The sequence below is a fragment of the Sphaeroforma arctica genome (assembly GCF_001186125.1).
Source record: "Sphaeroforma arctica JP610 unplaced genomic scaffold supercont1.577, whole genome shotgun sequence".
Taxonomy (NCBI): domain Eukaryota; class Ichthyosporea; order Ichthyophonida; genus Sphaeroforma; species Sphaeroforma arctica.
Window position 1 is genome coordinate 1 of NW_014039981.1, and position 13,317 is coordinate 13,317.

The window sequence follows — 13,317 nt, forward strand, 5'->3', positions numbered from 1 at the left end:
GCTTGTAGATTTCCGACTATATATGCTGTTTGTTTTGCGTATCCAGTTGGCACACAGGTCTAACGAGTGACATAAATGTTTAATGGGAGATTACATCACGGTTGATGTGTTGGTTCTATTATAATCCTAAAGTAGTGTGCTGATTCTTGTGATGTGTTCAATCTATGCCGATCCATTCTATATATAGTGGCTCCTACCATAGCCTTGTCTATCTAAAAGGCTATGCCTCTGCACTCCACATATGTATATCTACGTACGGAACAGCTCAATCTGCAACCGCTACTACAATAACACCGAACCGGAACCACCTTCAACTATTGGCTAAACCCCCCCCCAAACTTCAATTATTCGTTTCAACTATTTGAAACCCTATAACCCCTAAACTTACAACTATTGGCCTATAACTAAAACCTCGAACCTTAATCTGCCCGCAGCAAATTGCCACCGACCCGCACTCGCCCGGACAACTGAGAGCGTATCTGCCGCCTATGAATTTGGTCGAGTTCATCAATGCGTTTGGCATCAAAGAGGGCCATAACATGTACATCCCACCGGAAAAGAGAGGCAATGTCTGGTAGACTGTGGTACTACTAGGAAACTACAATGGTACTAGCGAATTAGGACACACAGACACACTGCACCGGAGAGAAGAAAAAGAATCTGGAGAGAAACTAGTGCGAGTATTTTAAATAAGATGTTCCTTTGTCGCCATACACGCGTTGTGACCCTGATGGGACAATGCTCGGTAGAATGGAGCACGAGGGTAAGAATAGAATAGAACCAGTGATACAGGGCCCAATTCACTGGCGAGAAGAAAGAGTCTCTAGAGAACACTACTAGTATTAAGTAAATAAATAGTAAACAGATCTAAGATGTCTCTTTTTGTGACTGTACATATGGTGTGATCCTAGTTGGATAATGTCCTCCGAACACATACCGACTAAATCACAGAGCATTTAGTCACGACAAGTGCCATGGAATACGTATTTGACGACAGATGTCATTTTATTCTAAAATGACAATGCACATTGAGACTGAGTAAGCTCAAAAATTGGAAAAATGTGTCTCAAGTGTTTCAGGTGATGAATATATGTAGACGCATATTACTATTAGATCAGAGAAAAGCGATAAATGTATGGTAGATCACATCTTGCTATTACATCAATGAAAAGTGATGAATGTATGGTGGACCCTACTGCATGATAGGCGAGTTTCGAATATTCAAGGTTGTATCAATACGTATGGAATCGCAGCCCTAGGGCAATAGATATAGGACTAGTCTACGTGTATATAGCTGTGTCAGTATGCATATTTGAACAGCCTTGTCTACAAGTCTACGAGATATAGTTACAGGTTCGCTTCAGTGAGAACTCTTGCCTATTTCTCTGGACACTGGTACGCCTTACATTGTTCAATTTCCCATCAAACACAAATACCACGAGATATACATGCCGTCAAAACGAGTGATCTATATTCTTCTTGACGTACGTGCGTACTATTTGTGTAGGTGTACGGCGGTGCATTCATTGACGGTTCAACTAAATCGAGACCACAGGAATAAGCTACAGCTTTTCTACTTTGAGATCTCTGGGCGTTATTTCACCTACTGTCCTATGCGTAGTCAGCCCGGCGAGTATCGAACATCTGAAGGGGATTCCCCTATAGAAGGCAAAGTTTTTTTTATCTGAATTCAAACCTTTTATGCAACAGGACTATAATTGATTATCAACACAACACCGGTACTTGACAGCATTGAATTGGCTCAGGCAGTGAACTGACATGCTGGTGAGTATCTACATATTTCACTAGTCTTTTTAATACGAGATCACTCATGGTTGTCGAATATTTCGATTCATTTTTCCTAAATAAGTAACTAATTCATCGGCTGTATCATACTATATTGTCAAAGGCTCTTGTGTGATATTCGCATGATTTTCTTGTCGACAATTCACTCGTATGTAAGATACTTATCGGATAGGTCGAGCACCTTGTCAATGCGGCAAGCGGATGGGTGAAGTCCTCTGAGACAAGCGTTGTGTCAACAATCGATGAACAAGCGGTACACATAAAATATAACTCGAAGAGATTTTGTACTGAAAATATAGTCGTTTCACGTTAATGCTTGCCCCTGCTGTATTGTACCGCTTCAAACTAAATAATTATCAAAGCAAGAGTTATTACGTATAGAATTGTATAAATAATATTTAAAAGAATAAAGAATATAGATGCACAAGGCTGCGGTACGGAGAAGTAGCTACAAAGACACACCCGCATTGTTTTTTCTACACAAATTCAATACTGCAAAAATTGCGGTACAGCACAGGTTCAATGCAATGTGCAGACGTGTTTACAAGCATATGCGAATCCGAATAGAGAACCATATTTTTACGGACAAAGACATACGTATACGTTAGTAAAGTAATATACTGTATACACATGTTACATACTTACACCTCTGCATTTTGTAGTTATATGTACTGTATGCAATACAAGTATACTATGTATAACTATGCAGTGTATTTATTTTTACACTGAGAGAAAGCCAAGGGCCCAACGGCAGTGTTATTTATTACAACAAGATAAATAAAATAAATACACGCATATTGATTTGTAGCCAGTTAGTACCGAACTGTCAGTACCTGATCTTATTCAAACGCCCAATTTGAATAAAGCACCATGTGGTAGTCAATTATTACACATCCTCCAAATTTTAACGGAGAGTATATGGTACGTTTACTAAAACGTACTAATTCTCAGACAACAAGCATCAATTGAAATTTTAGGAATGTATAGTAGACAAGCGTCTTAAATGAAAACGTACTTATATATACCAAAACAATACTCCAACAAAACACATGCTACAGCAACAGCCCAATAATGAATAAATACATACCAAGCAATACTCGACACCGGGCGAGTATTATACCAACTAAATATATCTGTTCACTTGGCTCCTGTGGTGCTAGTAACACGCGTACCTATCCACACACATACACACGCCTGTGAGGTAGACACACGTACCTCTCATACACATACACACACACACACACACACACACACAGACGTACGCAAGATGATGTACGTATTGTTCGAGTCCGCATCAGGCTATGGTCTCTTCGAGATGGCCGAAAGCGAAGGCATTGCGCTGAAAAGCAAATCCGTACAGGAAGCTGTAACAGATCTATCGCGTTTCGGAAAAATATGTAAACTCAAGGCATTTGCCCCATTTCGCTCAGCTATCGAAGCGTTGGAGAACATCAACTGCATCTCTGAAGGTATATTGCACGATTACCTGCGTGACTTCCTAGAGGCCAACCTGCCTAAAGCCAAAGCCGGCAAGAAAGCCAAGTACACACTTGGTATTGCCGACTCTAAGTTGGGTACACAGTTGTCTGAAACACTTAATGTACAATGCGAAGGAGGTGATTTGACCAAAGAGATTATTCGAGGCATTCGATTGCATTTCGAGAAGATGATCACAGCCATGCGACCGGGAGACTATACCAAGGCCCAACTGGGTCTGTCTCACAGTTACTCGCGATCGAAAGTGAAATTCAATGTCAACCGTGTAGATAACATGATTATTCAGGCTATTTGCTTGCTAGATCAGCTCGATAAGGACATAAACACGTTCTCCATGCGCGCCAAGGAGTGGAACTCGTATTGCTTCCCCGAGTTAGCGAAGGTGGTGGCTGATAACTACCTGTACGCCAAAACCGCTCGATTCGTTGGAGATAAGGTGTGTGCTATACAAACATATTCACGTTTTGGTATATCCACGCGAGTGTATATTGTGATGTAGGTGTGTGTTGAACTGAAACATATTTGTGCATATTCACCTGCGTGTATATTGTAACTAAAGTGTATGATAGGCTATGCTTATCTGTGCTTGTCAACGACCCTGGGTGTATACTGTGATCCGGTTATGTGATACACGACTATATCCATGAGTATTGGTATGTTATATACGGTGGTATCTATATGTAATGGGGTATATGCAATGAGGTTTGTATTGCAATTGTACATCACCAGCACAATATATCTATGCGTAGTCTGTCGTGAGGGTATGCTAGCCGATAGTGCCCCTCGGTCAGGTTAGAGCATGTGCATGTTATGCTTAGCCTTGGTATACCGTATCGGATATTTCACTCGAGTCACCGCGGAGGTTTGCGCGTCTTTCACTTAGACGTTATAGCTATATATATATATATACACATATACATACAGATACATAAATGCATATATATATATATATTTATATCTATACATATACATATATTCGTTTTCGTGTTTGTATTTGTATTTGTTTGTGTTCGTGCCTGCTTTGGTTGTGACCTACAAGTTGCATCTTTTGCTTAAGTATCATGTTTGTTTTTGAATACATACTTATTATGTGTGCATATAGATCAGACGAGCATCAGTTCTCTTCCAGGGCGCTCATTAAGATTGAACGTGTCAGATTATGGTAGACGCACTTTGTTCAATGCGTTTGCAATCGCACAGACATCCTCCTTATGAAGGCATTTATTAGGTGACTCGTACCATTAGGCGACTCGTACCATCTGTAGCACTGTCCAATCCCAATTTTGGTTCACCGAATAATCAGTTGGCATATTCATGTTTCCACGTACGCTCACTATCGGTCTGTCGTTGTATGCATCACATAGTACCGAACTATTTGCGTAGCGGAATCGATTGGAAAGCATTATACCCGTGCAGATCATGGGCTTGTTATGCGTATCGGTTCACTCTTACAGTAGGCTATATTTCAGGATACTTATACGCTTGAACGTATTTAAGGATAACGCTTTGCATCGTTCCTAGTAACGTATTACACCATTCTTGTTGTATGGGTACGCTCGTTGCTGCTGCCGTAGCTCGAATGAGTGGTTCTTAGTTGCATTTCGAGCATCTCATCGGCATCACAGAAGGTCGCCATACGAAACCACTCTGTTGGATTATAGTGGCTGTACTATAGTACTCGCCTCTGTATTTTATATATATAGATGTTATTATGCTGTTGAATTGTGCCAATGAGAATATACGGTGTTTATATTGCTGCATTTCAAACAAAGTATATGTACAGATGTGTAGCACCATATCTCAAAATATCGATAGGTGATATATATAATATATATATAATCACATTCAGGACGTCTTCCCAGCCAATATACCACACGGTACCCCGACTGATCAACACCCTCTTAATCTATCTCCACACCCATCTGTCAATAGAACAAACTCACAGAGGAACACCTCGAGGAGCTCGAAGAACTAGTCGGTGATACCGCCAAGGCCAAGCAGGTACTGCAAGCCTCGCGTGCCTCTATGGGCATGGACGTATCCGAGACCGATCGAAATAGCATCAACGCGTTCCTGGACCGTGTCATCTCACTGTCTGAGTACCGCATGAAGCTCAACGAGTACCTGTGCACCAAGATGGATCAGGTATCACCTAACCTGGCCAAGCTGATCGGTCCCATTGTGGGGGCGCGTCTGATCTCACAGGCTGGTTCGCTGACCAACCTGGCCAAGGCCCCGGCCTCGACGGTGCAGATTCTGGGTGCGGAGAAGGCCCTTTTCAGAGCCCTCAAGACAAAGGGAAACACCCCCAAGTACGGATTGATCTACCACTCGACATTCATTGGTCGTGCGGCGGCTAAGAACAAAGGACGCATCTCGCGTTTCTTGGCGAACAAGTGCACGATCGCCTCCAGAATCGATTGTTTCTCAGGTATGTGAGATGACAACCGGTGTTATCAAAGTTGGTATTGAAAGTATATATTGTGTGGTATTTGAAAAATTGGGTATATATTGTGTGGTATTTCAAAGTTGGGTATATATTGTGTGGAATTTGAAAGTTGGGTATATGTTATGTGGTATTTGAAAGTTGGGTATATGTTGTGTGGCATATGAAAGGTGTTGATGTACTAGTCCAGAAGGTCCGATCACTACTACTTTGGTCTGGATGTGTGGAGTGAGCACATCCACCTTAAAAGTCAATTCATGCCATGTTCATTTATCTAGCCATGTTCATCTATCTAAATACCTGGATGGATTCTGTAGCATCGCGTGGATAATGGTTTTGTGTTCTCGTGCGTCTCTACGTTTCTGGTGTCGTGAATACCCGATGTCTAGTTTGAAGTGCTTTGTCTCCTGCATCTGTTTCTGCAACGGATATCTATAAATAGATACATCGTAGTTTGGCGGCTAGGGACGGTCAATGTGCCGGTCGTTGAAAATCGATGGGTCAGAAGATTATTGATCAAATGTAGGTGCAACTGTTGTGGTCTCAATCCCACGCAATCCGCCTGTATCTGACCGACATTTATAGTATCCATATATATATACATATTATATTCGAAATATTCATATGTATGTTTGCATATTTTAGTATAATATCCATATTTATGTTCGTACATATATCAGTAAAATTTCCACGTATGTTTGTATACATATTTGTATAATATCCATATTCATGCGTGTACATATATTAGTATATTGTAAATGTCTAGTGACAATTGATGTGTACACACTATGTGTTTGTTGTTCGGCTTGTCTTGATCTCTGTAGCGCTATTCATTTCTGATTAGGGTTGGCATGTTCTATGCATCTTTTCAATCACGCTCGTCAATGTTTGGTTGTAAGGTGTAGACAATCCACTGCGCTACTACTTGGTTATATTTTTCTCATTTCATGTTGCATTAAATTCTTCTATATTCTATAAATAGATGTACCCACAAGTAAGTTCGGAGAGGTTATGCGTGACCAAGTTGAGGAAAGATTAGCCTTCTACGAGACCGGAGTGGCCCCACAGAAAAACCTAACTGTCATGGTAAGTGCTCTGTTCTATATAATTTGAAGCTATTTTCTTATAATCGGTTCTGATGTGGTATATATATATGCGTGTGTTTATACTTGATTCTTAATCGGTGGTACCATTTGTATTTGTATATAATCTCTGCATTGTGTCTGGGATTAGTTCATGAATGCGTTTGTATGCAAGAATGTTTTTGTGGCATTTGTGTGTGCATAAATGGTTGCGGACCCAATTCTACACGTGTATGACCATTATTTCTTAATTTGTATCTATTTTGGGTTGGTGTATGGTTGTATACTCTATTACTTTGGGAGCTAGTAGATATTCCCTATCATTTGAGGATTGCATATTCATATTTACTTTACGTGCTATCTTTGTTGTATATATTTTCTGTGCTAAAGTTTGTATATTCCATCTCATTCATCATTGCAGCAAGATGCGGCTGAGGAAGTACGAAAGGAGAACGGCGAGGTAAAGCCAACCAAGAAGCGCTCGAGGGACGAGGACTCTGAGGAGAAGCCCTCCAAGAAGATCAAGAAGGAGAAGAAGTCCAAGGTGTGTATTCGAGGGCTGGGGGGTTTTTTTTGTGTATGTGGGTTTTCTTGCGACAGTTTTTGTACATGTAACATACGCGTATGTATTACATTCCTACTACGTAGTTGGATACACAGATATGTACGTGTGGGTCTCGTTTGTCATTTGGGTGTAGTGTACAGTGTACGCGCTAATGAACCGGATGTGTATGCCGTTTGGCTTCGCGCGTGTTTCATACACAAGGTGATTTTAAGTGTTTGTCGGATAGTGGCAAAGACACTGATGTGGCGCCCGAATTCTCGAATGTACCCCTTAGAAGACCGAGGATAAGAAGGAGAAGAAATCTAAGAAGAGCAAAAAGAGCAAGAAGGAGTAAGCGAGAGGAAATATTAGTTCTTCCGCCCTAATCATGTACGGTGCTGCAGCTACCAAGTAACTGCGGATTATTTGGAGGTTCGACTCATCAACCCCGCTCACAAGAAGATTCAGTGCCAACATACTTGATTTATATACCCTTATATATATGTATATATAAGTATATTGCATGCCCATATCTGGTGTAATGTGCCTTTGGTTGGTATGGCTTCCAACTATGTGTGGTATGCAGTATGCTGTTAATAACGGTGTAAGTAGCGCTGTATACGGAAGTTAGAGTATATAGAATGGCAATTGTAATATTATAGATAAGAGTATTCACCGCCAAAATCCCATTCCCCGCCAAAATCCCATTCCCTTCGGATCAAGCGACCGCAACTGAACATAACTTGATACCTTTGTACAAAAATTTAATAAAATAGAACCTTTCTCTCATACCTCATTTGGACATTTTACATAATAATTTATATATTCAGAAATCTATTTAATCGAGTAAACCCTTTCCGATATGTGTATTTAAAAAACATAGATTGGTTTTTTTTGTACAAAGATTTAATAAAATACAACCTTCCCCTCTTGGTTTATTCGGGTATGGCTAGGTTTATATGTTCAGCAACATAATAGGACAAATCCCTTCCTCTTATTTGTATTCCAACATGACCTGATGCCATTGTATAGAATCTCTATATATTGAACCTTTCTCTTATAAGTTAATTGAAAACATGCTTTCATAATGTATGTCAATATCCATCGGATGATATGTGCATTTGAGAAAAGCGCATGTGATTTAGACGACAACTGGTATGACATACAGCAGTATGTAGCAGTACCTTCGCAATAAGGAAGGATAATCAATTAGAATCTCTCGCTGATATAAAATGACACCTTTGTAATAAGAAAGGAGAGCAAATTAGAACTTCCCTCTGAAATAAAGTGAAACCTTTGTAATAGGGAAGGATAATCAATTAGAATCTCGCTGAAATAAATAGAATGCCTGTGGACCTGCATTTTAAATAACAAGCGTATCAGCTGAGTGCCGTTCTGTATTGTGCGTAAATCGCATAAGGCGTACCAAGCGTGTTAATGCACAGTGAAGCTTGTATGGTTACTGGATGTAGCTATATACAATATTGAAGTTTTGAGTGTTCTATAAATGTGCTTCCCCTAAATGGCAAGTTAAATGCATACCTCCTGCCGAATAGCCAATTGTTTGTCAGAATTTTGCAATTATGGAACGGTTGCAAGTCTTGCGACCAGAACATACCCTCAACCGATCAGCACTATCCCGTTAGTGGAACCATTGCGGCTGTGCGCGCTGTTTAAATATTAATACCCCTTTATCGTCAGCTATTCCTGGAGGTAGATTACTGACAGATTTGCGTAGATACATGGGGTGAAGTATATGATACTTCACGATACAAGTCACGTATATGATACATAGTCGGCATACTGCCAGGTTTGTGTTGGTGCCCTTGTGATCGATGTGTGTATGTGTGTTACTGACCAGTGTAATTCGGAAACTGACGGAGAGGGTTGGGTACAAAGCTGAAGGCGTAGGTTGTGTGCGATACCCACCAGGATATGTTTTACTATCGGTACTGATTAAGTGCATTTTTAATGTGAACCATAGTATCATTTGATACATCTTGATAAGCCTGTCTTGTATATGACTAGGCCTTGTAGTAGATAAGTACCAGATATGTTCAGGTATGTAAGGAATAGCTGCGAGTTCGTGCTTATCTAATGTGGTTGGAATACTATCGAGTATATCGAGGCGCGTAAGTGGCAGCCATGCGTCGATCTGATACTACCCAGTAGTACATAAAAAGTTAGAAACAGCCATCGTTAGGGGCATAGTCGAAAGCTCGAGTCATGTGTACTGTTGGACCAATGTAATAAGGTAAACAATAGGTACAATTAGATACAATTTGGGTAATAGGTATACTGAGGTGCAAATAATATACGCATCATAAACAAATACAAAAATGTACAGTTAGAACTTCATTGAGGCCTCAACTAGTCCCTATCTTGTGTTGGCATCCGGCTCCTTGCTTAAGTGTTCCAATCCCACGGCTCAATTGTTGGTGTCTCTCCCATGTTGATGTGAATATATACAATATATATATATATATATATATATATATATATTATATATATATATATATATACATACATATATATGTATATGTATGTATATATATATATAAATATATATTATATATATACATATATATATATATATAGTGTGCGTGTCCGCTATATAAAAAATGTTTAGTCCGTGCCAAATGCGCGTGCTGTGAATTTACCTCGTTGCACCCAACGTATCCTCATCATTCGTACTTTTGTGTGTATTCCCAAGTGGTTGGTGTTCTTTCTTACATTGTCTGCGCCCAACTTTTACTGTCTGTGTCCTATTTTACGTTGTCTTAAATATTCCACATTCCATGTGTCCTATTGCCCGTTATTGGTGTCCTATTTTACATTGTATGTTCCACTTCACCTTGTGTGGGTCCTATTCCCCACTGACTGCCTACTATTTCCCGTTGCCTGTGTTCTGTTTCACAACACATGCGTGCGTGCTGATGTGGGACAAGTTAGTGAACAACTTGTCCTGTCACTAACACACATGTATACATCTATGCCATCTCATATCCACGTGTGCCCAAGGTAAAGTACAATTCGCGAACTCATAAGTATCTATAAGTATCTAATAGAGGCATCTCCAGCGAATTACTTGCCTAGTTGGTATATCCTTTCATGGAGATGAAGGTACACGTGTACATGATTGTAAAATTCTAACGTGCCATGTGCGCAGATGAGCGCTGGAGCAGTTGTACGACGACTGATACTATGCGATGGTAAAAACCGGGTAGCAATTTGATATTTAGAAGCCCATACTTTACATACGAACGTTCCCCCGTACATGTGATTGTGTCAGTATACACATACTCGTGCTTTCTGTGTGCCCAATCAACTGTCTCTCTCCTCCGATATCGGCCATCGCACTACAATCCAAATCTTCCCATTTCCAATCCCAATTCCAGCCACTTTCACGCCTGATTCCATCCTACATTCCAGCCCGATTTTCCCACTGACAGCGCCACCAGGTGATCGTTTCGACAGAACCCAACAGTCTCAAACCCAACGAAGGTGTGACACACTCTAGTTTGACCACAACCCTAGACCTCCAATACCACTGCCAGTCCTGAAAAGGCAAACAACCAACACTTCGCCATTGTAAAGCAGCCACCGTCACCTGCCCCACCAGGGCTTCCTCAGAGCCTTTACCTACATCAATCAAAGCACTCATGCTACTGTGCTTCAACGTCTCTCGCTGTAGTTGCGCCGAATTGACCAAAAGCCCAAAGCTGGACACTCATTTCCCTTGACCCCTCTAATAAAACAAACTAAATTCATCACCAATACTAAGCCTCACAGCAGCCTCGTTCGCCCTCCCAACCAATCTCCACCCCCGTGCTTCCCCCGAAAAAAAATATACACACTAAATTCATACTCAATACACGCCATGAAACAGCCTCGTTCTCCCTCTTAACCAATCCCTACCTTTAGGCTTGCACCTATACTGAACATAACAACTATATATATATATATATACGCTAAGACTCGAAGAATTAAGCTTCCGTGATGTTATCTTTGCTATAGTTGCGCAGAACGGACCCAACTGTCAGTTTGGGCCCGACACGCTTCATGACATCGTTCTTAATGAGCCTGGTATCTGCAGAGCTCACTATTATTGAAGTGCTGTCTCTCAATCGGAAGGCCAAGAAATTCTTCTCGCCCATCAAGTCCTTGGCATCGCGCCTGTGGTCGATTGAGGTTATTTCTCTGTGTGGCCATTGGGTGAAATATGTCAGAACAAAAGCAAAAAAGGTATCCGATTCGCTAGAATGAAATCACCGTTCAATCAGTTAGTATATACATTATAATCGTCATACTTCTTCGATCACGGCACATGCAATAGAGATGGAAGGCATTTTAAATGCGACTGAACACAAAGTGTGAGAATTGAAAGAATCCTATCTCGCTGTCGACGTTAATGAGCAACGTGTAAATGTCTACAAGATATCACTTTGGGTAACCCCTCTCCTGATTTTGACATTGGTGTTCACGACCAGCCGCTAAACCCTTTGATATATTATATTTTCAGTGATTTTCAAGCATTGCTAATAATTGTTATATGAATTTGTAAATATAAATAGATACGTTTTAAAGAATTGATTAATTCAAGATGGCAAATGGTGAATCGACAAACGCGATCCACAGAGTAGAGCAGAGAATTCGAACATCGGCTATAACTGTGCAGCACCAATATTAACCATAGCAACATGCCAGGAACACAATGAGGTACAAGGAAAGCCAGCATCGACAGTCGGACATGTGGGGTGATAATCGGACAGAGAGTAATCACCATGACAACACTGATAAACTATACAATAGTATACGGTACATACGGTAGAGTAATATACCCCCCCTCCCCCCTTCAATTTTGTCCGCAGAGATATGTACACTCTTACCTAAACTCCAGGCTGGCCTTACGCACGGCAATTTACAAATGTTTGTGAGCATGCCAGCAACATGCGTTCGTTGAAGGGTATCAAACACTCACATATCACGAATACGAAAACATACTGGTAAATGATGTTGACGCAGGGGGTACCGTCCATGCGATGTATGTGGACTCCATTATCGTCAACCACCAGAGAAACCTTCGTAGTCTAAAGAAACAAGGCAGTGGAAATCACCGAGATCAGAAGAACAATCAGAAAGCATGTCTGCACGGATTGTGAGAAATATATACAGCACCTGTCCTACCCCCCCCCAAAGTCAACTTCCTGGGAAACGTTGTCCAGATAAATAAACCAACAGGAAAACCAAAATAAATTTAAATGGAGGGGTTTTATAGTGTGTAATTCGTTTGCGCAGATATCAGGTACGTAGCGTAGCCCTAGTCAGCACAACCATCATCGCCTATCTATCTTAATAATTGTGTGAGAACATCCCCAATATTTAAGCAACGGAGCATGTGCACACAATTACAACATACACCTGCACCGTCCTGTTTAACCATCACATCTGTAGTGAAGTACATACAATCTGACATTCCGCTTACTTACTACCTTGGGGAAATTTTGCAAACAAATGTACCGAACTGATATATTCCATGCACTTGAACACTAAATCGGAATACCACTGGAAACCCCATACCTCTGATTTTTTGACCTTGAACTTCTTTCTAATCAGCCGGTACTTCGCCTTTTCAGATGACCTTCCGGTCTCGTATGCCTGGGTAGTAGACCCAAAAAAAGATGACGGATTAGTGGCTGAGTGACGAGTTGATCGCCTTTATGACGAATTAGTGGTCTAGGTAACGAACTAATCGCCTTGTTAACGGATAGTAAACGCCCTTGATGACGAATTAGAAGCACAGATAAGATGTCAATGATAAATATTGTCTTAAATATGTGACACAATATGACCGTTTAGTAATTATTTCCTGATGAAACAGTAATAGCACGGCAGAGGCAGGATGATTGAGATATCACATACCAAGAATGGTAAAGATCTAT

At 40.7% G+C, this 13,317-nt stretch overlaps 3 protein-coding genes across 3 annotated transcripts; 2 read left to right on the forward strand and 1 right to left on the reverse strand.

The window, feature by feature from the left end:
* Positions 1-434: 434 nt before the first annotated feature.
* SARC_07357 (hypothetical protein) lies at positions 435-578 on the forward strand (the record flags this gene model as incomplete). The annotated part of the gene is made up of 1 exon (XM_014298704.1): positions 435-578. A coding segment is annotated over one exon (144 nt), but the record flags the coding sequence as incomplete, so codon positions are not given.
* Positions 579-2,889: 2,311 nt separating this feature from the next.
* SARC_07358 (nucleolar protein 56) lies at positions 2,890-8,166 on the forward strand. The gene is made up of 5 exons (XM_014298705.1): positions 2,890-3,739; positions 5,236-5,734; positions 6,732-6,835; positions 7,253-7,375; positions 7,671-8,166. The coding sequence occupies exons 1-5, from the start codon at positions 3,074-3,076 to the stop codon at positions 7,728-7,730; spliced, it is 1,452 nt and encodes a 483-aa protein (XP_014154180.1). The 5' UTR covers positions 2,890-3,073; the 3' UTR covers positions 7,731-8,166.
* Positions 8,167-11,329: 3,163 nt separating this feature from the next.
* On the reverse strand, positions 11,330-12,851 carry SARC_07359 (hypothetical protein; the record flags this gene model as incomplete). The annotated part of the gene is made up of 3 exons (XM_014298706.1): positions 11,330-11,575; positions 12,380-12,465; positions 12,795-12,851. 3 exons carry the CDS (start codon positions 12,849-12,851, stop codon positions 11,362-11,364), a joined length of 357 nt encoding a protein of 118 aa, XP_014154181.1. The 3' UTR covers positions 11,330-11,361.
* Positions 12,852-13,317: the final 466 nt, after the last annotated feature.

Bases quoted from the DNA above. Each gene is read 5' to 3' on its own strand.
- SARC_07358 (XM_014298705.1), top strand. From the start codon at position 3,074: ATGATGTACGTATTGTTCGAGTCCGCATCAGGCTATGGTCTCTTCGAG. The intron at 3,740-5,235 runs GTGTGTGCTATA...ATCTGTCAATAG, and splicing joins CTCGATTCGTTGGAGATAAG to AACAAACTCACAGAGGAACA. The intron at 5,735-6,731 runs GTATGTGAGATG...TTCTATAAATAG, and splicing joins CAGAATCGATTGTTTCTCAG to ATGTACCCACAAGTAAGTTC.